Source organism: Carassius gibelio, chromosome B15 (assembly GCF_023724105.1).
Source record: "Carassius gibelio isolate Cgi1373 ecotype wild population from Czech Republic chromosome B15, carGib1.2-hapl.c, whole genome shotgun sequence".
Lineage (NCBI taxonomy): Eukaryota > Metazoa > Chordata > Actinopteri > Cypriniformes > Cyprinidae > Carassius > Carassius gibelio.
This window is the reverse complement of record NC_068410.1, coordinates 13,151,085-13,178,585: the sequence shown is the minus strand read 5'-3', so window position 1 is coordinate 13,178,585 and position 27,501 is coordinate 13,151,085. Positions and strand designations below refer to the sequence as shown.

Below are 27,501 nucleotides of genomic sequence, written 5' to 3'. Positions count from 1 at the left end.
AAAGTCATTTTTCAACCTTACAATGAATAATGTTGAAGTGCCCCCCATTGACTTTTGTTGTATGAACAAAAATAGTCTTTTATATATTCAAAATATTTTGGTAGCACTTTATTTTACAGTCCTGTTCCCCATGTACATACTATGTACTTATTATAGTAATTACAATAACTATGTAATAACTAGGTACTAACCCTGAACCTACCCCTAAACCTAACCGTACCCCTACCCCATGTAGTTACCTTGTATTACCAGGACTTTCTTCGATAAATACACTGTAATTAAACAATAAACACATGTAAGTACATGTACTGTAAAATAAAGTGCAACCAATATCTTTTATATATTCCATTAAAAGTGAGTCACGCAATTTGGGAACAACATGAGGGTGACTAAATATTGACAAAATATTCATTTTTTTGGAGAGCTTACCTTTTAATTAATCACTAATCACTATGTACCTGAATTGAATTTTGCAAGATTATGAATTCATGTGCTGAATATTCTACACTATTTCTGAATGTGTCAATCCTGGTCACGTTTTGATTTAATTATGTACTAACAAAGCATTTTATTGCGTCAACCCACAGCATGCCTCCCTCTCAGCCAGTCGTTCAGAGAAGGGTTCAGGATGGTCGAGTCGCTCACTCGGAGCCCGTTGCCGGAATTCCATCGCCTCCTGCTCGGACGAACAGCCTCACATCGGCAACTACCGGCTGCTCAAGACCATCGGCAAGGGCAATTTCGCCAAAGTGAAGCTGGCACGCCATATATTGACCGGCAGGGAGGTAAGATGTACAAAGAGATGACTATATATTATGTTAGAAAATGTAATAATTATAGATTGACAAGGCTGTTCTAATTGCCACTTAGGTAAACCTTTTCAGTCAAGTTCTCAGTCACAGAATGGATTCGTACATAATGGCACTCTCCTGTGACATAGTTTTTGAGTCAGATGACATATAAAAAACATACACAAATTTCTACATATGCTCATCCAGCTTTTTCACACTTTGACCGAAAGCAATTATGTCATCAACCTACTGAGGTGTGCACAGTTAGCATAATTTTCCAGGTGATTGCTTCTTTTATATGCAATTTAGATGTCAAGTCAATGTGTCAGCTACTTTTTGATGATTTTTTACCTTTGTGTCTTTTCAGGTTGCAATAAAAATCATAGACAAAACCCAACTCAACCCTACGAGCTTACAGAAGGTAGGAACTAGGTCATAACCGCTTCATTCTTATAAGCTTGTGATCCTAATTATGTCTTTGCATGCTAATGTCTATCTGAACTCAGTGCCCGAGACATAAGGTCATATTGAGGAGCTTGTTTTGGTCAAATAGTATTTGATTAGACACTGTTAAGCAGCAGTCAGTGAAAATGTGAACTTTGACCCAATGGTTTTGATTTGCCACTATTGTGCGTTTAGATGGACTGTGGTCTGATGCTGTTGTAATATATCTGGAGCTGTCTGAGTACTTTATCTGTGTGAAATCTGGTAAATAAAACAGTGAGCAGTTTTTGTCCTTGGTTTCGTTCTCGGCTAAATATAAAAATTCCCTAGAAAAGGGCAGGAAAGATTAGATAAGCAATTTGAATAAGAGAAAGCTGTTGAAAATGCGGAAACTATGACGTTGTTGTTGTTGTTGCATTATAGGCACGTTTTCATACTTTGCACTTTTAATTTTTAGCTTGTTTGTTATCTTGAGATAATGTAATAGCATACAAGTAAATACTACACTATTTTTGTATATTTGTCCATGAAATGTAACTTTTTTTCAGTGTATATATATAGAGAGAGAGAGAGAGAGATAGCGCTAATGATAAGCGTTTTAGCCACATCAGTTTGTTCTTTTAAAGTGCACTTACCAAGCTAAAATGTTGAAAAACCATAGAAAAAAAAAGTATGATTGGAAACACCTGCTTATAACCTCATTTCTTATTTGTTTTCATGTTTAGTGTTGCCTGAGGTATATTGCATGAATTGAATCTTATTCATCTTAGGTGCAAAGTAAAAAAAAAAAGCATTTATGAAGTGCTAAATATTCCCAGCTGTTGTACATACGGTAAGATGACTGAGTGTCTGTGTTATAATCACACCTCTAATGTGAGACGTATGGTGTGCTGCTTCATTCAGAGGTTTGGTTATTGCTAACACAGCATTTCATAGCTAAAGATTATTTTTTATAGCTCTAAAAGTTCTTCCAGGATATCCAAGTTAAATGCATCATGAAGCTAAATAAGTATGTAACAGCAGGTTTTAGTTAGATATGTAATGGTACACTTATAGAAAGAGTTATATTTGTTGATTAGTTTATCAGGGTCTGATGTGAGTGATGTCATGTGGTCGAAACCAAATGCAAATGATGGGTCAGATGCTTTGTGGAGTGTGGTATATTGTGTTGGTGAGGCTGAAGGTGCTTGTGGTCTCTGCAGGGGTGTATTAAACGCGGCAGTAGAAATGCAGGCCTCTCCTGTCAGTATTATTAAAACACACCAGGTGACCTTTCCCAGTGCAATATTTTTGTACCTCTTTCTCTTACTTTGGTCTCTCCCTCACTCACATGCAAATAGTATCATTCCCAAGCTTTGTTTAGCCTAACTGTCGCCTGCATTTTTCATCTGGCCTACAAATTCCCATCATTAACAATGACAGATGTGGATGAAGTATCTTATATGAAGCATTACGTATTAACACCAATGCTTGTGTTGTGTTAATATAATATTTTTCTGTAAACCTTGAAACATATTTTTTTACAGGATTCTATGATAGATAGAAGTTCAAAAGAATTGCATTTATTTGCACATCAAACCTTATAAATGTCTGTACTGTCACTTTTTTTATCAATTTATTGTGTCCTTGTTGAATAAAACCATTAATTTATTCATAAAAAATAGCAAAATCAAATTCATAATCTTAAGAATTCATTAATTCATTTCGTCACAAACTTATAACACAAAGTGATGACAGACAAGCTCTAAGGAAGGAATCATATAGTTAATAGGGACCAAATCTAAAAAAACTGCCTTGTTGTGGTTACAGGCCTGCTCTGTACTTGCAGTCTCATGCTTACTGGAGACGATCAGGAAGTTTTGTTTCTGGAGATCTGCCAGCAGCCTCTTTCTCTTCTTCTTCTCCAAACTCTGTTTAATCCTGTTCAGAGATGGAGTGGGGCAGAGCCCAATCAGCTGGCCATGAACTTTCCCAGCAGCTGGATTTCAGAAGGGTTGGGAAAGACATGGAATTTGCCATGTCTGGTGCTACTTTAATGAAAAAAAAAAACCCTTCAGGCAGTGCGATGGAGTTGGACCGTGGGTGAAAAAGGGTAGAGGGGGTTGGGTGCAGTGTTAATTTCGTTGACGAAGACTATGACGAAAAATATTCGTCAACTAACCTTTTTCACGGACGAAAACTAAATAAAAACTAAATAAAAAGTCAGATATGATGACGAAAAACGTGACGAAATATAACTGACACTTTAGTCAACGAATAAAAATTAGACGAAAATATATGGGAGGGACGAATGGAGAAGAGATCCAATCAGAGCGAATCTTTGAGGGTAGGTTGATCTATGCAGAAGCAGCCGAGCCATTTTAAAAAGTCGCGGCAAATGCAAGCGCAACAGCTAAACAAACGCAGCAGCAGTTACACAGAAAAGAGAACAAAGATGAGTTTGCAGAAATTCACACAGTTTCGAGGACGTTTTCATAACAGTTAAGTTGTTTACACAGGGAACTACACTGCGACCTTTTGAAATGCCATTTGGACCCAAATTTTTATGGGGTCGTAAATGTATCACTGATTATTTTTGTACCTACTTATGTGTAATGCTATGTTTTAATATGAGCATTTATTAAAACAGAAATGTGTATTTTAAGAATACGTTTTATAACGTGCTCCGAGCATTCAACGCATCAAGTTGGCTTCAGCCCCGCGCTGCGGGAACGCTGAACTGAGCAGATGGTTACGCGCAACACTGAACCGAGATCTCCTTCAGGACATTTGCGTCCTCCTGCACCTGAACGAACAAATACAAATCGCATTTTAAATAAACATAAGAAAAAGAGCGAAAAGTGAAAGAGCTCAATTCAGCAGCGCGGTGTTCTGGTGTTCAGGGAGCAAGCAGAGACGCGTCTCAAAGTCTTCTTGCTTTTGTACCGACAACAAATACATACTAAATATGTCGAAATACCCGTCTTGGAAAGTGTGTTCGAAAAAGTCTGTAGTTATGTCTTCAGTGAAAGTAAAGAGTTGGAAAGAAATCGGATGCGTATCTTTATAATGGATGCATTTGTCTCTTAAAGTGACCGCGCCTAATTTACTAGCTCTGCTGTCAGTGTCTTTAATGTATGAAAATGAAAGTAAATCACTCACTGCTCTTGATTTAATTACTTTGTAGTTTTAACAAGAATTTATCCAAAGTCAATCCAAAAATCAGATAGAATAGATTATATTGTTTTACTAGTGACTAAAAAATAATAGGGACCTGACCATGTTTTGCTTAAGTGTTTCTTTCTTTAATTGCTAATGCAACCTTTTCACACCACAGACTGAACCAAATTAAGCATTGCATCCGACATTATCAAGATGAATTTGTTGTTCTGACACAGTTTAATCCTGAGTTATTGTCATATTTTATTACCAATTTCTAAACTACAGGCAAATAAACTGATATTGTAAGAAACGTTGAAGGTGTCTGAATACATTTTGGTTTGATTGTGTATTTTATTTTACAGTGAAGACTATGCAGTGCTATTTTAAATGAACAAAAACAAACTTAAAAAAAATGTAAACTTTGTGTAAATAGCACAAATAAAAAATTGAATGAACAAACAATACAAATATAATATATGTGGTTGTCTATTTCAATAATACTGTACTTCATCTTGAAAGAATGTCATATGCATTGCATATCATTCAGGACGAATGCATATCTTTTTCAGAGAGCATGTATATTTTTCATTGAGAGCAGGCCTTATGTTTATTTTATAAATACCATTCCATAACAGACTGATGGAAACATTTAGTCAAGTCAACTAAGTTGACTTTGTTCTACTAAAAAAAAAAACTAGACTAAGACTAAAAGACTTAAGACTAGACTAAGACTAAAACTCTTATGATATTTAGTCGACTAAAACTAGACTAAGACTAAAACATTTCAGATGACTAAAATGTGACTAAAACTAAATGGTGTGTTATTCAAAAGACTAAGACTAAGACTAAATCCGAATTCGCTGTCAAAATTAACACTGGTTGGGTGTCCCTCATTCAAGTGTCTTGCAGCCAGGAGCGCCGTTCCAGACAGACGAACAATGGGGGCAACTGAACCCAGAGGGGGTGGGGGACTCCAGGGGGGCTGTAGCACAGGAACAGAGATTCTCAGAAAGCAAGTTAGTGTACAAGAGATGTGAGGAGTGTCTAAAACATGATATCAGAAATCGCAAGCCTTGGTTTGAAAGTGTATGCAGCTTTGATTGTGAAAAAGTGAAAGTCATGACATTTGCCAAGTATAGTGACCCATACTCAGAGTGAGACAGCAGTGAGAAGTGAACACACACCCAGAGCAGTGGGCAGCTATATATACAGCAACTGGGGGTTCAATGCCTTGCTCAAGGGCACTTCAGCCATGGGTATTGAGAGGGGAAGAGAGCACTGTTCATTCACCCCATCCTCCACCTACAACTCCTGCCAGCACTGAGACTCGAACCTGCGACCTTCCGGTTACAAGTCCATCTCTCTAACCATTAGGCCACAGCTGCCCTATTGTGTGAATCCTGGTATAATTTGTGAGCATTTTACAGTCTTAAAGTGATGTAAATTTATTGATATATGACTGTTATTATGATAATCCCACTGCTGGTATTATTATTAATGGCACATTTTGAAATAAATATCTTCTTCTGTGACAGTATTTTCATTTTTGGGTGAAATATCCTTTTTGGGCAAGTTGGTTTACATGTTTCTGAATGATCATAACTACTCAGTCCCAAAAAAAATTGTAATAAAGAGCCCCTTTCACACTGCCATTCCAGAAAATACACGGGTAATGTGTCCTGGCAATTGTTCTCGGGTCGCTAGATTTTGCCCCTTTTCACACTGCCAGCGATTACCCGGAATATGTGCGTGCGTTCACACACAGCCCGCAAAGGTCCCGTAAAGACACGTGACATCTGAGTGTGACGTGTAATGTACGAGTCGAAAACTCTAGGCACATTATCTATCACTTAAGCTAGCGAACGATCTCAGCTTCAGCGCGGAAAGTGAGGCACTAACTGATCTCTGCTTCATTACAGTTTTTTTTTACAAACGTTGATCTGCCTTTCAAAACACCCGGTAAAAGAGTCACACGATAACATGCATCATCACTACGACTGTACGACACACTCTTTACAGCATTAGTTCTGGCTTTTGTTCCCACAGCACTCGTTCCGTGACTGAACCCAGCAATACTAGGTCCCCAACCCGGGATAAATCCCAGAATCAATCCCAGGACGTGTTTGCATTCACACAGATGGCAACCCGGCAATGTTCCGGGACCAACGCGCAGTGTGAAAGGGGCTTAAGTAACCTGAATGTCTTAGAAGTTCAAAACCTTTTTAGTTTAGTTCAGATTTTATTCTTGTATAACTGTTAAAGCACCAATCAGAGCAATTTCTGGAAGAGCACAAACAGGCAGAGCTAGATAAACTCCAAAGAGAAAAGAAGATGAAGTGAACTTGACATTTATGAGTCACACTGGAGATGCATCACTGCCTAACGCTTCAAGATTATTTCTGATCAACTCCAAATACTCATGGATTACTTATGTAAGCGTCATCAATTATGAGATTATCACTATTTCTGGCACTGTAGGGCATTGTGTGATGTATGTATCTAGGAGACAGATTGTGTGGAGTAAGCCCAGGGGCATCATGCACCTGTTTTGTTTTTTGAGGGGACACCAGTGGCAGTCCTGACTCACTTCCAGGCAAAGCCAACTTTTAAGTAATTATTCTCTTGGTAAAGTATAGAGCAAATGAATCCCGGTTCAAATACCAGCCTATACTACCGTTCAAAGGTTCGGGGATAGTATGTTTTAGTTTATTTTATTTTTTTGTTTGAAATAAATAAATGAATACTTTTATGTATCAAGGATGTATTAAATTAATCAAAAGTTGTATTAAACATATATTTAGAATATTACAAAATATTTCAAATAAATGCAGTTATTTTTAATTCTCTATTCATCAAATAATCTTTTTTTTTTTTTGCCACAAGGTTATAAGAATTTTTTTTTAATTGTTGATAATATAAATATTTATCTGAGCACCAAATCAGCCTATTAGAATGACCTCCAAAGGATCATGTGAAAACATTTTTTATACAATAATTGTGCAACTTAAGATTGTTTTTATATATGTAATACAAAATATAATCATATTATTTGAATACATTTTCATATTCATTATATTGATGTTAATGTAAAAGATTTTATACATATCCATCTGGCTTAAAAAACTAAGGGAGCATCCCATAAGACTTAAAAGACACAAAAGAGATCTCTTTATTGTCAGATCCTCAGATGTTTCTCCACAAGACAAAGAGCCCAACAATATCATAAAAGATCCTAAACATCTTTCTTAGCAAATTTCTTATCAAACTCCGAATGGTCAGCTTGTTTTAATTTCCTTAAGAAATTCAGACCAACAACCTGCATAAAAAACACAACTGAGATCCCCAATAAATCTCCAGAGCTTTAAAAGTGCACTAACCAATGAAATATTCCTCTGGGATGTGCTCCCTCACTTTGAGGGGCCGCGAGGCTTTGGCACTTCCTGTCCTGATGTTCGGCCCCCCAGAGGCAGCTTTGACCTGAGCTGATGCTGTGCCCTGATGAGGGTGAGACCATCTGCTTTGCTCTCTGTGGTGATCCAGCTCTCTTTCTCTCTCTCCGTCACTCACTGGGCTCCAGATCAATGCTAGGGAAATGGCGTGGGCATGGACTAATGCCTGCCAGCGACAGAAGTACTTTGATATCCCACAGTGTCTCCTTTGGCAACATCACTCATATATGTGAACAATTCACTTTAAATGGTCAGCTAACATGATGTTTGTTTGCACTGTTTCTCAGTACGCTTCACATCTGAATAGTACATTCTTCCAGGGCTCAGCTGGCTGTGCATGTGCACATTAGACCTCTTTAGGTGCGAATGAGATGGAGTACAGAGAAAGACAGCGACTGCGGTCATATGAGGATGCCATTAGCTCCCGACAATCACAGTGAAAAAACCTCCCTTTGGGAACAGAATGAGCCAATGATGTAGACGCAGGGATTACCATTATAACATGGAGCCACTGCTGGGAGATTATTATAACAATCGTCAGTCAGACCAACAGTCTTGCTGATTTTTAGTAGAATACGCATGGATGCAGAACCGCTCTTACCCTCTTGAGAGGCTCTTACACTGTCTTCGGATAGATTTTGATATAATGTGGCGAGCATGAAAGCTCCTTGTCGACGCCTCCCATAATGTGATACAGTTTGAAGAATACAGATTGCCTCATTTGGATGAGTGGACGATTCGGTGAACTGTTGTGTTGCGTCTTTCCATAATGTAAAAAAGGAATTTCACACAGAAATTACAATTCTGCCATCATTAACTCACTCTCGTGTCTTTCCAATCCAAATTTTCATTATTTGATTATACTATTTTTTTGTTAATATTTTGGAATTAGATTAGATTTTTCTGTTTTCACTTTATGGCCTTGTTCACACTTAATACGTTTTTTTGAAAACGCATCTTTTTCTATTCGTTTTGGCCTTCTATCCAAACTGAGAGGGCGTTTTTAACCAAGGAAACTGAGCTTTTTGTGCTCTCCAAAGTGGATAAATTTGAAAATGCAGTTTTCGCGTCGCAGTGTGGACTATGAAAACGATGAAGCAAGTTTAGTCATGTGATGAATATTATACCAATAGATATCCGTGTTTATACTGGTATTGTGCATGTTACGTGCTATGCACTTTCACACTATTGCTATAGATGTGGTACTTTTGTACACATTTCATATCACAGTCCTGCAAAGATAAAAGCAAATTTAGTCCATATAGTCTTTTATCAATTTTTATTTATTTGTTTTAGTTTATTTAGTTATTTTAGTACTTCACTTTAACCAGACGAAAATGAAAAATTTTCTTTTGGCAGCCAGCTGAAATAAAATGAGTTTTTTTGCTATATTTTATTTCAGTTAATGTTTATTTTGATTCAAGTAACATGTTTTTTTTATGGTTGTAACAAAAATCATATTATTAATGCATTTTATTGCTTTTTTGTTGGATTTGATTGCTTCTATTGTCCTCATCTGTAAGGCGCTTTGGATACGAGCGTCTGCTAAATGACTACATTTAAATGTTAATGCTAGTTTTGGTTAACAATAATAACCATGTTCAAAACCTGCATGGTTGTATTAATTTTGTTTGAACCCCAACGTTCATTAAAATGTCTTATTAGAATTAAGGTTTGATAGACATGTGGGTGAGTAAAGGGTGACAGAATTTTCATTTTGGAGTGGATTATCCCTTTAATTGTGAAATTATGTAACGTGGTTGGAGGCAAAATATAATTCACATGCTAATGTTCGTTGTCATAGCTATTATTTGATGTCTGAAGTGTTGCGTGGGTGTTTTTGTTCTCTTGTTCAGACATGCAAAAATGTCAAGCCTCTGATTTGCATATTTCACCCCTTCTCCATGGAGCAGTTGGAGACGGTGTGGAAAGAGAAAGGCCGGGACAGAACCAGACGCAGATGAAAAATGATTCCCAGTGGGATTTGGACGGCTATGATATGCTGATGTCTCAATAATGAGTATGATAAGGAGCGAACAGAGGTTATTAGACGCTTTTAGTGATCTGGCCAAGGAAGAATGCTGAAGGATTGCCTCACTGTAAAGTGTCACACCTATTCTTAACACCAGATCTCGTCCATGTAAATTTGTGATTTTATGCTTGATAAGAAAGTCCAAAAATTCCAAAATCAACCAATTTTGCTCGAAAATATGTCACAATACAGAAATAGACAGCTTCCATTTTATGCCGACTTCAAAACTCAATTATATTCAGACAACCTTTTTGCTTTTTAATATCAATTTTATATATATAGTTAGATTTTTATCTTAGTTGATAAAATTAAATGGAAAAAAAATCTATTAAAATACAATATAGAATGAACAACTTGCAGCTAACTGAAGTAAATTAAAATAGAGAAACTAAAATGACCAAAGCTGAAATAAAAATAAATAAAAGCTAAATAGAAATATAGAAGAAAAAAAGAAGTGACAAAACAAATTACTAAACTTTAATTGAAATAAAATGAAAACTGAAAATATAAAATACTATAATATATGAAATTACAGTTGAGACTATTTCTCATCATGTCATCTTTGTATCTTCTAATAGCCACTTTAGAGATTAAAACACACTCCTGTATATGAATTTTTACTCTATTTCTTTTTTTGGTGTATATCTCTAACATGAAAAATGGATGGTAGAAAGAGGAGAGAAGGTGAGCAGTAATGCTAGCTATAGCGAGTCGTGGAGGCAGATGCAGGTTCTCCATCAGGTGCTGAGGGAGCAGCACAGCGTCGCCTGACTGAGGGGGTGAGATAAGTCCCTGCTTTAATACCAGATCGCCATAGCAACGGTGACGTGACCAAAGCCTGGGAAATAAACCAGGAAGTCCCGTCTTTGAGGAAGAGCAGGAGAGATGCACGAGGAAAGAGAGCGAGGGAGGGGCTGGATTACCTGATGGGTATCTCTAAGGCTCTGGTGAACAGCTGATGTGCAATTCAATTAGAGCCGCACTCAAGGGGCCGTCGTATATGTGTATGAGATGACGTTTGATGTTGTCTCAGGATACCCCTGATGTCATGTGATCGTTCAGTTTGTACTGCTCATAAAAGCAAAAAATAAAATAAAACAAATAGCTTAACATCAATATAAATGTTCTTGTTAAATCTGTAATATATGGTTTGGGGCCAGTAAGATTTTTATTCTTCATTTTTTGAACAAACTTCTACTTTTATTCAGTAAAAATGCATTAAATTGATCAAAAGTGTCAGTAAAGATATTTACAATGTTGCAAAAGATTTTTTTTTCAAATAAATTCTGTTCTTTTGAACTTTCCATTCATCATATAATCTCGAAAAACTGTGTTTACGAAAAATATTAAGCATCAAAGACAAATATTATTACAATGAATGTATAAGCAGCAAAAAATGTATGTTATTTCTCAATGTTCTCTATTTTTACTGTATTTTCAGTCAAATAAATTAAGGCTTTGTGAGTGTAAGAGACTTCTTTCATTGTATAATATAGAAACCGATTTCAAACATATATGTGTGTTTGTGTGTGAATGAAAATAAAAAAATAATTAATAAAAAGATGAATTTAAATGGACCATTTTAAACTTGCTTAATACACATTCACAGTCTTACTGTGTTCAATGTATCAATTGGACATGGTATTTATACTATAAAACTAAAGACAATGGGATATATTGAACATTTAATACACTTTTGAAAACAGAAGTCAAATGACCAGTGTAAACTAGTGATGTTACAGCTCTGTTTAGTTTCAGCACTTGGTCTCTGCACTTCTTCACAGAAGAGAAGAGAAAGTGGATTCGATTTCCTTTCTGTGTACAGTGATTGTGCTTCTGGCTCAGAGTCGTTCGCATTAGCGGGGTCATTATGTAACCTGTCTGCCTTGATACGTTCAATTCGCATTTGTGAGCATCTGTGTTTGTGTGTGCCAGCCGTACATGCGTAAAACAAACCGATTAGTGACTTCAAACAGATTTTTCCGTTGAAGTGTTAGATGTGAAGTGCACATGAGAAACCTCAGTACAACAGTGATCATAATCTGTGCAATTTATGTTGTCAGTCTTTAAAAATGTGTTTTTAGAGCCGCAGCTTCTAGAAACTAGTCCTGCTTGCTTGTGACACCATGTCGAGATCTCTTATCTCTTTGACTTACTGAAAAAGCCTCATGTTTCTCAAAATACATGCAATGGCAATTCGATAATGTTATCTGCGGTGTGTCTGATGTAAATAAAGGGCAAACCTGCTCCTGTACCGGTTTTGTTAGAACAAATTATGCCCAAAGGAAGACGTATGTACATCGAGAAGCGAATCACACTCCTCGGGGGGCCGTCAGCATGCAGACAGTATAAATCTTGAGAGAACTGCACTGGAATTCCTTCCTGCTCTTTAAAGCAGCCAAATATAAAGTCGTATGAGGTCATTCGTCTTCAAAAGGCCTTGCAGGGGAGACAGACACTCAGATGTTTTCATAATGAGGTCAGCTAAAAAGGCGTTCCTCAATCTCATGCCTTGCTAGCAATCAAGAAATTTAGTTAATCATTGGCTTTGTTTAAAAACCTACTGAGATGCCTACTGTCTGTATAGACTGCTGCCTCCTAAGGGAGCATCCTGTACTTTACTGAGCTTTATGCATGACATAGCAACAAGTCAAACTGCATGGGACATAAATAACTCGATTCACAATTGATTCCAGTGAAGAATCTTAGCATGTTGCTAAGCTAACAGCATGATACTCTATATACTTTTTTGTTTTTAACCGATGTCTTGTGTATTACAGTTTGACATTAGCATGTTGCTAATTTAACAGTGTGGTACTGTATCAGGGTTATTAAAATTAAACTAAAAATAAATAAAAACAATTAGTTAATTAGATTAAATTTAATCAATAAACAAAAGTTTGACATTAGCATGTTGCTAATTTAACAGTGTGGTACTGTATCAGGGTTATTAAAATTAAACTAAAAATAAATAAAAACAATTAGTTAGTTAGATTAAATTTAATCAATAAACAAAAGTTTGACATTAGCATGTTGCTAAGCTAACAGTGTGGTACTCTCTCAGGATTATTAGAATAAAACAAAACAAAACAATTATGTTTTTACTTGAATTAAAATAATCATAAGCTGAGCTTAAATATAATATAAAATAATTTTACATTTTAACTTTAACTTTATATAGAATACTAAACTAAATAAACATACAGACATTACAAAACTCATCCAAACATATACATACTGGATAGAAAAATATATATATGATTTTATTTGCAGTTTATCTTTGTTTTGTTTTGTTTTGTTTCTTTGTAGACTTATATGATGGAATGTCATGACAGTATTTCCATTTGGTTTTTCATGAACTAACCTTTTAAGTTTATAATACATTTATTTATTTATTTATTTCAGGCTTAACGGTTTAATCCTGAACAGCTTATCTAACAACAATAATACTCTATTTAATTATAAAGATACCACAAATATTAGGTCAAATAAAACATGTTTTAATTAGGCTAAATATATTGTGTATATTTGAATTCAACTTTTTTTGTCTTACATTTCTTTTTTCTTCATACGCCACATGAGAGTGCATTCTGGGATTGTCTTCTCCACAGGATTCTGTCTTAAAATTTTTGAATGTGATGCCCTAAAATGCTGCCTCTCTAGGCAGCTCACTAGGATTGGAACAGGGCACAGCCGCTCAGTCATAATCATTGTGTTTATACTGTGGTCAGAAAGTAAACTTGGCCCTCATTCCTTATCACTATCAGTTTTTTAAGACTTGTGTTGTAATGCTTTTTGTCAGTCTATAGTTTTGGCCCAGGGCTGGGAAAGTGAAGCTGCACAGGCTCCTGAAATGAAAGCAAATGGTAAATGGAAACTAACTGATGGGACACACAGAGGGCAGTGAAAGAGGACAAAAACAGGACAAATGAAAACATGGCCTCGCTCTCTCTCTCTCTCTCTTTCATTCGAAAGTGCTTTTGGAAGAATTGACTCAAACGGTGTTTTCAGCCGTCAACACATTCCACTTATTATGTGTTTTCACTCTCTCCTCTGTCCTTTACCTTACCTTTTTAATTCTCTGACTTGTGCATACACTCTCAGGCTTCGTGACTCTTTGTCTTTCAGTCACGCTCTCTCTTTTTCTTGGTCCGTCACTTCTCCATCTCTCCTCCCCTCTCCTTTTGTCAAACAAGGTCCTTGCAGCAATCAAGTTCTGCTTTCAAACAGCAGACGGACGGTTCTCACACACCTTCTTTGTTGTTTCATTGTTGGCCATTAGGTAAAATTTCCTACTCTTAAAAGGGTAGTTAACTGAAAATAAGGTACTATTGTAGAAGCCTACATTTAAAGTAATATATATATATATATATATCATATTTTTTACATATTTTTTTAAATATATTTTTAATCTTTTTAAATGTATTTATTAGGCATTTTAAATTACATTTTGCCATTCATATATTTTATATATATTTTTTAATCTAAGCAAATTAATTGACACGTCACATTTGAAGAAAAGCTTTATTTGTTGTCTGTAACACTTTGAATAAATATCAGCAATGTATTTTCATGCCCCCTTATTTTGGTAAATGGAGGTTGAAACCAAATATATTTCAGTATGGATTTCATTGAGCTTCACTGTGTTGACTACTTTATTTACCATATATTTAAAATATGTTTTGGCCAAAAATGTGACAAATTGAAAGAATCCTTTTTGTGTAACTGCGATTCAGCTTCGTACCACAAGCCCATGATTCTCAGCTGCAGACATGTCCTAGACAACAGAAAGAAAGATTGGTCACAAGATGGGTCTTTTTTTGGCTTGATTCCTTCTCTGTTCAATTAAACTGTCGTTAGAAAGGACAGGCTGGTCTCTGAGCAGGCGGCTCAATGGGCTGTGTCAGAGAGTGTGGGCTGTGTTTTGTATGTATCATTGGTTTCGGTGTAAATGCTGTTTATGGATTTGCTCAAACTGATGAATCCCCATCCATCAGTCTCTGCAGGGTCACTGTGGTTTCTGATGTTTTATTGATGCAATCATTGAAATGTTTCTGACAGAGATGAGTTTATCAACCCCTAAACTTGACCGAATAGAGGATCTAAAAGTCTGACACCACTAGTAAAAATGCTTTGAATTATATTAAGATTGAATCATTGTTTATTTTTAATTATATGTTATGAATTACAATGCTCTCTATATTTCAGTGTTGTTGTTGTTGAATTAACAAAAGTACTGATTAATTTCTGTCTTTATTTTTCCTCAGCTCTTTCGAGAGGTACGGATAATGAAGGGCCTCAACCACCCAAACATAGGTGAGTATTTTAGATGCTTTTGAGTGAAGGTTTACTTCACTAGAATGTCAGAGTAGAGACCAAATATTGACATCTGAGGCCTCTCAAAACACACTGACCATCTCTGAAGAACATTCAGTTTAAATCTGTCTCTGTAGCAGTGTTATATTAGTATTATTTATATACTGTTACATGCAGTTTATAAAAAAAAATTATTTGGCTTTTATATTTATATTCATATTTTCCTTCTTCTTTTTTAGGTTTAGTACATTTAGTATTTCATCTCTTTTTAATTACAGTTAGTTACCAGGGAACATTTCTAAGTTTGGGTTTTTCATCTAATATTTATATTGTATTTATGTCAGCTTTGTTTCAATAGAAGTTAAACTTCATTTTGGACTGTTGAGCTTCAAAAATCAAAAGAGAGCTACTTTATGTTGAGAAGAACATTTTCAGTGAAAAATGTTTCTGAATTATGGTTTAGGTAAAGTTTTCCTTGAGTAAGTCAACTACAGGCACATATTCTCTATTGTTATGTTTACTTATTACTTTTTTGCACATGATAAAATTATATTTTTCTTATGTCTACAGTTCAGCTCTTTGAAGTGATTGAGACAGAGAAGACGCTTTACCTTGTGATGGAATATGCCAGTGGTGGTACGATTCCTCTCTGCTTCAACATACACACATGCACTGTCTTAGAAAAAGTTACTTCAGTGTAGCAAATTACATTATTGTTGCTCCAAAAAAATGAACAAATTACATTTTTGCTTGGTCTCTCCTTAATTCAGTATGAAGAGTCTAGCTTTGATAAGTTTCTACATGAATAATCACACACGTCTGCTGTCTGCCTACGTGTTCACACATAAACATGCATGTGTGCGACTGTCACATCAGTCCGACTGCACTGAGCACAGCTGCATGGACTTCATCTTTTATCTCTCATCTCATCTTTCCCTTCCTTCCCGCACAGCTCAGCAATTAGAGCGATTTGCCGCTAGTAAAGATGCTCAAAGTCAAATCAGGCTTATTTTAACTTCAGTCCATCCTATTCATGGAGCTTGGATCGGCTGCTCTCTTAATGAATCACATGTTTCCATTCCTAGTCTATCTGATGAGGCTGATGCATGTGTGAGAGTATGGACAGCACTAGCTTATACTACACATTTACAATATTCTCGATTTCCTTCCCCTGCTTTCCGTGTCACTGCAGGCTTACTCATTATCCATCCCTTTCTCTAAAGAGTCTAATCCTGTGGTCAGTGAATACGTAGCAGAATGAAATATTGCGTCCATTCGTTGGGTATTAAGTAGCTAACTTCATTAGCCAAGAAATTCCCAATTGATTGTCCATAACGTATCTAGATGAGTTATATTAGTGACATCCATTCTCCATCCAATCTGTGTTTATCTTAATCTTTACTCATACGTTTATGTAAGGTATCTGTACCATATGGATTGTTGACCAATATTAGAGATTGTTTAATTTATATATGAGCATTAAATTGTTTCATTTACGCTTACTTGATGTTAATAATTTAATAACTTTTAAATGCAATCTTTTTGAGCAAATCCCAAAATAGCCAATCTCAACATAATGTACAGTATGCCTAGAATGTACAGTACTGTGATGCCTAAATTCATTTTGATTCACAAAATGATTAATACATTAATTCTGTTTTTATTTTATTTTATACGGTATAGTGTGACATTTTTATATCAGCTGACAAATTTAATTCAAGGCAAATTTTTATAGCGTTTTTCACAATGCACTTATTGTCTTAAAGCAGCTTTCATAGTTCATAATGTTGGGTGATAATATTGTTTACATTTAATCTGTTAAGATATTCTATATAGTATATATCTTGACCTACGCAATATCAGCGATCAACCAAAATAAATAAACATAAATAATTATTGGCTTAGTTTCATGTTGTTTCAAGTTCCTTTGAACTTTTAAATGAACTTTTGTATTTTGAATAAAACTTTTGAAAATTGTATGTTTTTAAAATACAATATCATTATCAGAAATGTTTTCCTACAATTTTTTTTTTTTGATAGGTGAAGTGTTTGACTACCTCGTATCCCATGGGAGAATGAAGGAAAAAGAGGCGCGTGCAAAATTCCGACAGGTAAGATATGTCATAATCTTCGTATCTTGAAACTTGTTCTCCTTTGATGGTATGAAAATTCGAAAGGAGCAAAACCCAAGTGGAATTTCCTGTTTTTAATTTGTTAAAGATGCTAGCATTTTCATAATTGCTATTTTTTAACACTTTTTAATTGTCAGTGTTTCCCTTTCAGATCGTGTCTGCGGTTCATTACTGTCATCAAAAGAATATTGTTCACAGGGACCTGAAGGTTATTGTTTTTTCTCATGACTTATATGCTCTTTTATTGCCTCTGGAAACTTTCATAAAACAATGAAGGCTTTACGATCACACACTTTGCTCCGTTTTAAAATAACAGTAGAGCGCAAAACTAAGACATTCCTGCTCATGGTAGTATTCCCCATCTTATTCCTCACTCAGGCGGAGAACCTCCTGCTTGATGCAGACTCCAACATCAAGATTGCTGACTTTGGCTTCAGTAATGAGTTTACGCTGGGCAGTAAACTGGACACGTTCTGCGGCAGCCCCCCTTATGCTGCGCCAGAGCTCTTTCAGGGGAAGAAGTATGATGGGCCAGAGGTGGACATCTGGAGTCTGGGGGTTATACTGTACACGCTGGTCAGCGGATCACTGCCCTTTGATGGACAAAACCTCAAGGTAAATTACTCAACTCAGTATAAGCAACAGAAGAAAGAAAGGCCTTGTAAAAGAGTGCAGGGATGTATGAGTATTTCAAAACGTCATCCAACAACCATATTTATATAGATACATGTTTTGGTTTTATATTTTAAGCAGTGGCACATTTGTTTGCACTGATATTAAAAATGGATCACAAAACCATAATAAACATGGGTATATTTGTAGCAATATCCAACAATACATTGTATGTATTGTTTTTATGCAAAAAATCATTATATATTAAGTACAGATCATGTTCCATGAAGATATTTTGTAAATTTTCTGCACATAAATATCTGAAAACTTAATTTTTGATTAGTAATAACATTGCTAAGAACTTCATTTGGACAACTTCAAAAGGGGATTTTCTCAATATTATATTATCAGATTCCAGATTTTCAAATAGTTTTCTCTGCCAAATATTGTATAAATCTCAAAAATAATGTATACATCTTTAAAAAAAAAACTGACCCTTATTACTGGATTTGTGGTCAGGATCACATGTAAGTGTTATTACATTTTTTATAGATTAAGTGATCATTAAATGATGGAAGAAATCTGTAATGTCCTTTAATTATTATTCAGTGTGTATATATTTCTGTAATAAACAAATCTCCATATTAATCGGGAAGAAGGAGGCGGGAACCGGCGCACAATCAAAAACTCATTTTAATAATCAGAAATAAACACAAAACGGCGCGTCAGCCCCTCACGGCGACTGACGCGCACAAATAAAAGCCAAAACCTAAAATAATGTCCCAGGCCTGGTCCTCTCTCGTCCTTCACGGTCGTCACTCCAGTTTTATATCCTTCCATCTCCTACGTGGGACTCGATACTAGCGGTGGGGCTCAGGTGTAGCTCATCTTCAATCACTACACCTGGCCTCACTCCTTGTTCCCACGCCTCTCGGCCCCGCCCCACTCGCCACAATTTCCATTGTTTGTGAGCACTATGAAAGTTCTGGTCAATAAAATGATTTCTTTCATTTTTTGTATATCAGTCAGTTACTCTATTTAAGGGCTGTATGTGATGTCTATATTTCAGTTAAAAAAAAACACATCTGATCGGTAGATTCTATGATATTTTCTTCTTTATAAACAGCTAAATAATCTATTGAAAATAATAGAAATAATCTACATTAAATAAGTGCCACTGTTTGTTTATTGGTTGAAGCATTCAACTTTTTAAAGACATTTTTGTTTACTTTTGTAACAAACTTTTTAATATGTTGAGACACAACTAATATTAAATGTACCATTTCTCTTGTGCCATTCAGTCTGAGACATCTTCTAAGGCACCACACGTGCAGTAGTTGCTCTTATGAAATGCTTTGCTCTCAAGTAATGTAGGTCAAGTGAGCTGTGATTGTTTCTTTGTGCTGTGGGGGCGATTCGGTGGCTGACGGGTTCAGTATTAAATTAAGTGTTGAACAGAAGTCTGTGTTTTTCCCTCAGGAGCTGCGTGAGCGTGTGTTGAGGGGCAAATACCGTGTGCCATTCTACATGTCTACTGACTGTGAGAGCATCCTGCGCCGGTTCCTCGTGCTCAACCCCACCAAGCGCTGCACCCTGGAGGTGAGGAGGAGCAACTGCGACCCGCAATCCACCATCTCAGCTGAGAACACATCTTATTGAGTTTGCATGGATCTTGTAGGCTTTTGCTCACTCTATCTGACTTTCTGTTCTTCCCTTTCAGCAAATCATGAAAGATAAGTGGATCAATGTCGGGTACGAAAACGACGAGCTGAAGCCTCATGTAGAGCCTGTAGAGGATTATAATGACAGCAGCCGTATAGGTAATAAATATTGCCACAACTTCCCCTTTTGTCCCTTTTTGACTTTTTAGAAAGTAATATTCCTAATTATTTTTCTGTTTGTTTTTTGGTCTTCCAGTATATAAACATACGCACAACAAGATGTATATCGTACATTAATGCTTTTGATGTCAATACTTTTTTCTTACATGTGTTTTTTTTAGATTACTAAAGCAAGACACTTAAAACCATATTGCTTAAGTATGGTTAAAATTGTATGTTAATTGTCTACTCGTTTATTTGCTTAAATTGTTTTTGCTCTCTCTGTTCATACAGATGTGATGGTAGGAATGGGTTACACCCGTGATGAAATCAAAGATGCCCTGAGCACACATAAGTACAATGAGATATTTGCCATGTATCTGCTACTTGGCCGCAAGAATGAGGTGAGATCGGTATTTCCACTGAACTGAGAACTGTCTGTGTGTGTGCTATCCTATTAATGTGTAATGTCTTATATGTTTTCCATATAGGATGGCATGGAGTCCCGGTTGAGCAGCAGTCTGTCTCTAGCACGGGTGCGGCCCAGTACCATCACGAATGGTACCAGCAAACACTCCACCTCCACCTCCTCCTCCAGCTCCACCTCTGCCTCCAGCCACACTAAACCCCAGCGCAGTGCCTCCACCTATCACCGCCAGAGGAGGCACAGCGACTTCTGTGAGTCCCTACACCCCTCATGAATCATTTCATTTTTATAAATAGCCTAGATCAGAGGTCTTCACAGGAGATCCATGGTAGTGTTGCTGGGGTCTGCCAATTAGAGTCTGATTTTATTTATAGCCTTAAATTATGTATTTAAAAAACATCACATGAATGTATTTTAGAATTTTTGTCTAAGAAAGTTTTGTATAGCTTTTTGTTAATCGTATGACTTTTTTTCTGTAATTATTATTATTTGTATTATTATTTTTAATGGTGATAATAATTATAGTTTTTAATATCAATTTATTTAAACAATATATATATATTTTTTTTTCATTAATATATGCCAACAACAGTTATTATAGGCATTTATTAATAATAAAAATATTAATAATAGTTAGTCAAGTCAATTAGTATTTGTAATCTGATTGATATTATTATTATTATTATTATAGCTTTTTATTAATAAAAAAACATTAATCATATTAATATCAGTTTATTAATAATAATCACATTACAATTATTTTTATTATTATTGCCATTTAATAAATGAATACATTTAAAATTCTAATCATATTAATATCAGTTGATATTAACAATAGTAATAATTAGTAGTATTAGTGGTAGTTTCTATTCAGAATGGAACATGTTATTAGTTCTACAATTATTAATATCAGTATAATTATTAATAAAACCATTTCATAATTATGAATATTAGTAAGAATTTTTATTAGTAACAAATTAATAACAAAATATTTATTATTGTTAATGTTATCATTGTTATTATTAACATAATTTACAATTGTCTTTCATTTATAATGTTTGTCAGGTGGGCCATCAGTGCCAGTAACCCATCCCAAGCGAAGCCCCACCAGTACAGGAGAGGGGGATCTAAAAGAGGAACGTCTGCCCTCGAGGAAGGCCAGCTGCAGTGTGGTGGGCAGCCGTAGCATCCCCCCGTCGAGCCCCATGGTCAGCTCAGCCAACAACCCCAACAAAGCTGAGATCCCTGACCGCCGCAAAGACATTAATGCAACAACAGTAAGCAAGCACAGGAAGTTTATTGAGTTTATTCATGATTGGGCTTTTGCTCTTTTTTTTGAAGCTATATGATAGATTTATACAAGGAACCACCTGAAATTTAAGCTGTTAACCTTGCTTACATTCTGTGGAAAAGGGAAGCTGGTGTTCCACAGAAGGAAAAAAAACATGCATGTTTCAAAAGACAAGTCAATGATGATCAGTTTTCATTTTTAGATGCACTATTCCATTAATAGAGTAGAAAATATAAATCATGCTGATGACCGTTCAAGTGCCATCCATTAAAATGTTACATAACTTCCTGTACACCAAATACATCAGTAATAACAGTTTTTCCCCTGGGATACAATGGCACATGTTCACATTCATTATTGGCATTGTCTGGTCATAAAGTGATGTTTCCCAAACAGCTTGTCCCTAAAAGAACATTTCTGAGGACAACTGTGCCAGAAAAGCTGATTATATTAGGATAGCATGTCTGTGTTTAAATCCATCTTTTTTGGGAGGCTTTAATACCTGCTTCCTGTTTCATGCTTTAGAACAACATCCCTGCCAGTGCCATGACCCGTAGAAACACTTACGTGTGTACGGACCGTACGAGCACCGACAGACACTCCTTACTACAGAATGGGAAAGAGAACAGGTAAAACGTGTCTCTGTGCTTTATATTTGTAAATGTGCATTGAAGTTTCATAATTGATGTACATGCTGAAGCTGAAAGTAGTTTTTCTGTGTGCTTGTTGCGATGGATTTGGTCTGTTATGCTTCAGCAGTGGCAGATGGTGACTGCTTAGCTGTCCTTCTATCACCCTCCTCTCTCTTTTTCCCCCTCTTTCGGGGGAAGCTCAAAGACTGAGTGTCATGTGACTTACAGAGAACGTGAGGAGGCACGTGGATTGTCTGGGTCACAAGGCTGCATGACTGGTTGACCTAAAGAAGCCTCCCTCCCCTGAGCCCAGTTTGTACAGTACACATGTCCACACACGCAGAATCACCGTCACCAGAATGAGACGAATACACAGTGAAATCCAGAATGATTTTTATAATTTAATACAATATTTTTTATTGCGAACGGTATTATCAGGGTAATAATTTGAGAGAAAACGGAATTGATATTAATATTTTTCAGTGCATATTAGTCACAAATTCCCATATTTGATTTTTGACTTTAAAATAATGTAGACTATTTTAATAGAATTAGTAAATTTTACTGTTTAAAATCCTCAAACATAAATTCTGCGATTTTAAATCCCAGACTAGTCTCAAATCTCTCAGACCCCATGTACACACTGAATGCACTCAGCCCAGCCAAGCTGTTTCAAGCCCCTTCAGCACATTCATTTTCTGCCCAGAACGGCTATTAATGACTGCAGAGTTTCCGACCAATGGAAGCTAATTTGTGAAACACCGTTATAGGAAATCCTGTGTGTGTGTGTGTGTAATGTTCACCAGCACAGGGTTATTTAGAGCGTTAAGTGAAGTGGCCCGGGGCCAGTGGGCAGACTGAGGCAGCATGTGAGATCGGTTAGATTTATGCCAAAACCTGACGAGACGGAGAGGACGGAGGCAGTCTGGTGCCAAGAGCGGCACGTCTGCATTGTGAACCCATCTGAACTGAGACATTAGTAGTGCTGGTTGCTGTGGAAAGCATCCCTATTCCTTTTGCCTCTGCTCTTTCCAATGTAAAATTAGAGGCAACCAATGGATTTTAATTGCAACCCAAATAAAGATGCTGCATACATGTTGCATAAGTTTGACTTTCCTGTTCCCCTGGTTCAGATTAGTTTAATAAACTGAAAATAAAGAGATTTCTCTAACCTTCTCCATTCTCTGCGTATCTCTGTCTGCAGTATTCAGATGTGCAGTCGTGTGCAAGCTTTTTTCGGCTATGGGTTCAGTTTTAATTTGCCTTAAGTGGCTGTTTCTGAGATGGGAATAAGAACACAAGAGAGCTCATGCCTCAGTGACTCAGCATCCTGCCTCACATTTACGCTCAACTAAACCCAAGCAGAGCTGCCTCTCTGAGCCTCCAGATCTGATATTGGTCTAATCCTATCGCTACAGAGCTGTTACTGTGTTTTGTTTTGGACTTTGTCTAATTGATTAAGTTCTACTGCCAAATTAACCTCCAATTAGAGCTACAATAACTGCTAATAAGAAGGATTAATAACATACTGTATCACTGCACTGTCATTTTTTCAAATCAATCATTTTGGCATTTTCACATGCATTTCTGCACGTTTGCCTGTACACATCTTGCTTCCATAATGTTCTGGGTGGTTGTTAGAATCCTAAAATGTTTTTTCTGGGTGGGTATCATTCATGTTCATGGCAAAAGTAATGGCAGACGAGTCACACCCAACTTCAGTTCAAGGGGAATTTGATTTCCATCCATGTTTTCTAATCTCTTTCTTCAGCTCCTTGTCACATCGATTACCTCCAGCCTCCCCGTCCACCCACAGCATTTCTGGGGCCGGGGCCTCCAGCTCCACATCTTCTGAGCGTTCTCGGTTGATGAGGGGCTCTACCATCCGCAGCACCTTCCACGGAGGCCAGCTCCGGGACCACCGGCCTCCCACCCACGCACCCCCCACCTCACCCACCCTCTCCCATGAAGCCAGTCCTCTGCCGCACTCCCGTAGCCGTGCCACCTCAAACCTGTTCTCTAAGCTGACCTCAAAACTTACCCGCAGGTAAGAAGAGAGCGACGGTTTAATTTTGTAAACTATAATGACTACGAATATTATAGATAAAAATAGATCCAAATAAATCAAGTTTCACATCATCAGTTTGCTCTTTGCAAATATTTCACCTATCAAGTATTAGCACCAGGAGTTAGCATTGTGCTGCCTGAGGATGTTTTTATGGCCTGTTCACACTGAACCATGACTATAACATATCTATAACGATAAATGCAAAGTTCGGTCATGAAACTCTAGATGACGCAGGCTGATAGTTTCTAACTCAATCTGATATAATCACATTGTGCAGCTGATTGGTTTCTTTTCACATCAGCAGCCAATAAGATTTCTGCACAACATTCAAAAACTTGGTTAGCTCTTAGTGTAGCAGTTTCAGTGCGCTTCAGAAACCCTCCCACTTCCCCAGCTCCACCTGTATAGATCTACTACAGGGTAATTTCATGTATGTTATATATGGAGGTAATTTTATATGTGTTATATGTGCAGCAGCAGTATTTATTACATACAGCATTGGCAGTTGCAACTCTTGATACTTTATCTGCTGCAGCAGATCTATTCTGCCAAGACCAAACATTATAACTGTTACTATAATACAGACAATAACTTTAATGATTACTATATATTCCTGACTACCAGGAAAACAATTGTTAATTTCATGTCATTACATTGTTTAAAGCATAAGAAAAAATTGAAAAAAATGACATAATGATCTCTATAGATGACACCCGGACTCAGTCTTTAAAAATAAAGTCTTGAAAAGACATGAAAAGGCGAAAAAACAACAGTATCCACACCAACAGAAGTAACTATATTAACTAAATTACATGGACAACAATTATAAAAACTATATTTGTGTCCATACAAACAGACAATAACATTTAGTTTTTCTTTAAGTCTATATTCTGATTGGCTGTGTGAGTTTTTATCATTCATCAGCTAGAAAAAACTTTCTGAAAGCGTTTGCAATGATTTCATCCCTCTGTCTCTCTATTCTCTCTGAATTAGAAGTAAATTTTTATAACTTTATAATTATAGTTATCGTCTTTGACGTGACCGGCCCATTAGCTGCATAATACCAAAATGACAGAGGCTCCACTGCTGGAGCCAGTCAGTTTACAAAGTCATCTTTCATTTGGTTTGGTGGCCATTGTCCTGTGGGATCTGAGGAGATAATGGAGTTAGATATGGGAGCTTTTGGAGTCAGTAATGTAATTGAGACGTTCAGTAGCGTGTAGGAACGCTGATCGGGCGCTTTGCTCTTCAGCATCCTCAGTGAAATTGTTTATGCGCCTCTCTTGGCTGAAAGCCAGAAAGAAGGACTTCTGCAGGGATACACAACTACAAGCTCTTTATAAGATTAGAGCAACACTTCCATCTCTTAAAAGAAACTTCCCGATTAGATTAACCTATTTAGGCTGACATCCAGTGGATAATGTCCTTTTTCCGCATAAGTTTGCATATTTACTCTCTGCATTAACTCTTCCTCAAGCCTCCTCTGTTATTAACCGACAGCTTCAGGCTCCTGCTCCTCCTCGTGTCCCTCTATCTCTTGGTCTTGGCTATTGTTGGGTGATCAGTGTTTCTATTTTATTTATTTGTTTCTTTGCTTTTTTTTTCTTCCTTGCTGCAATCTTATTTCTCTCTCGATCTTCCTGTTCCCCTTCTTCTTTCTGTCTTCCAAACTGTCCTTCTCTTCACTCTCCTTTTTCCTTCCCTTCATCAACTCTTAGGGTCAATCTTGACCCCTCTAAGCGCCAGAGCTCAAACAAGTCAGTCTCGGGCTGCACTCTGCCACAGGGATCAAAAACAGTTAGTAAGTTTTCTTCCTGTTTGTGGCCTTTTTCCATCTGTCAGTCTGTCAAAATACTCACAGTCTCACCTCTCTCTTAGGCACATGTGTTGGCTCTGGGTGTCAGAGTGCCTCCTTGAGCTTGTACACATATTATTTAGTTGCAAAAATGTACATTTTGGATAGTCATCATACTCACCCTCATGCCATTCCAAACCTGTATGCTTTTCTTTCTTCTGGAAAAGCATACATATCAGATGTCAGGCTCCAAAAAATGTGTCATATGACTCATATGCTATGTAGAGAGCAAAAGTGTGGTTTCAGAAGTTAAAATACCATTTATTTTCACCATAGAGATATTGCTTTGAACCATAACTTCTAAACCTTTTAAGACCGACCTAATATGAGCTACAGGGTTGATATTATGCTTCCGCTGATGCCATCATTCTGCATTATTTAACTTATTTTTTAAATAATCAGGTTTAACAGCAGAATTCCTGATTTAAAAAAACAGCATTACCCATGATTCTGCAAAAAAATAAATCTCCACCAAAATGATAATCTCTGCAAAATTCAATCGAAAGAGCTATCCACACACTCCCATGAAGAACATACAAAACTACCAAACTGACATTGACAGTAACTAGCTTCTTGATTTTTACCATACATTTCTGCCGTATGGACATCGACTTGAGACAGTCAGCTTGAATTGAATTGAATCTCCCTAAGTAGAAATTCTTGTCCCTTTGTCTTCTGTGCACTTCTCAAAAAACTTTGTAACATTCTGATTCACCTCATAGCTGATTGATTTAAAGGGTTAGTTTATCCAAAAAAAAAGAAAATTCTGTAATTAATTACCTCATGTTGTTTCAAACCCTCAAGACCTTCATTCATCTAAAGAACAAAAATTAAGATATTTTTTGAGGAAATCCAAGAACTTTCTGAGCCTCCATAGAGAGCAATGCAACTGACATTTACCATGCCCAGAAAGGATGTAAGAACATCATTAAAATAGTCCATGTGACATCAGTGGTTCAACCATAATTTTATGAAGCTAAGAGAAAAAAAATTGTATGCAAAGAAAACAAAAATAATGATTTTAATCAATGTCAGTCTTCGATGCATGTTCAATCTGACACAGAACCCGGTTCTCAGACATAGAACGACCATCTCACAGTTAACCATCTCTATATTCTGGTTCCTATAAGTAAAGCAAGGCAAACATTTGCAAGTCATCCTCTTTGTTAAAATCTTCAAACATATTACAAAGGCTGTTTTATGTACGGCGTGAATCTTCCTCTATTTGTAAACAAAGCTCAGTGCATTCTTGTTATACGTCAGAGCTATGCATTGTGGTACTCTGACCTGAACACAGAAGAGAAGAAAGTGTTAAAGTTACTTTCGTTTTCTTTTCAAACAAACAGTATTCTAGTTTTAAAATGAATTTTGGGGGGGGACAAACATTATTTTGGTTATAATATAACTTAATTGCTGCAGATATTTTAATATTTGAAAAAGCATTGTATTTGTATTTGCTCAAGGGGCCTTTTACACCAGCACCATCCATGT

The 27,501-nt window shown here is 36.5% G+C and overlaps 1 protein-coding gene across 6 annotated transcripts in view; it reads left to right on the top strand.

Moving 5' to 3' along the window:
* Positions 1-27,501, top strand: part of mark4b (MAP/microtubule affinity-regulating kinase 4b) — a 42,312-nt gene that overhangs the window by 10,143 nt on the left and 4,668 nt on the right. For 3 of the 6 annotated variants that reach the window (XM_052575601.1, XM_052575602.1, XM_052575597.1), the window contains exons 2-16: positions 588-785; positions 1,159-1,212; positions 15,125-15,173; positions 15,744-15,809; positions 17,214-17,284; positions 17,457-17,513; positions 17,684-17,920; positions 19,397-19,516; positions 19,638-19,737; positions 20,032-20,141; positions 20,229-20,415; positions 21,230-21,441; positions 21,981-22,084; positions 23,859-24,134; positions 25,874-25,956. In XM_052575601.1, the coding sequence (XP_052431561.1) occupies positions 588-785; positions 1,159-1,212; positions 15,125-15,173; positions 15,744-15,809; positions 17,214-17,284; positions 17,457-17,513; positions 17,684-17,920; positions 19,397-19,516; positions 19,638-19,737; positions 20,032-20,141; positions 20,229-20,415; positions 21,230-21,441; positions 21,981-22,084; positions 23,859-24,134; positions 25,874-25,956 (1,924 nt within the window). The remainder of the gene's footprint in view (positions 1-587; positions 786-1,158; positions 1,213-15,124; positions 15,174-15,743; positions 15,810-17,213; positions 17,285-17,456; positions 17,514-17,683; positions 17,921-19,396; positions 19,517-19,637; positions 19,738-20,031; positions 20,142-20,228; positions 20,416-21,229; positions 21,442-21,980; positions 22,085-23,858; positions 24,135-25,873; positions 25,957-27,501) is intronic. The other 3 variants (XM_052575596.1, XM_052575600.1, XM_052575599.1) reach the window with 2 other exon arrangements.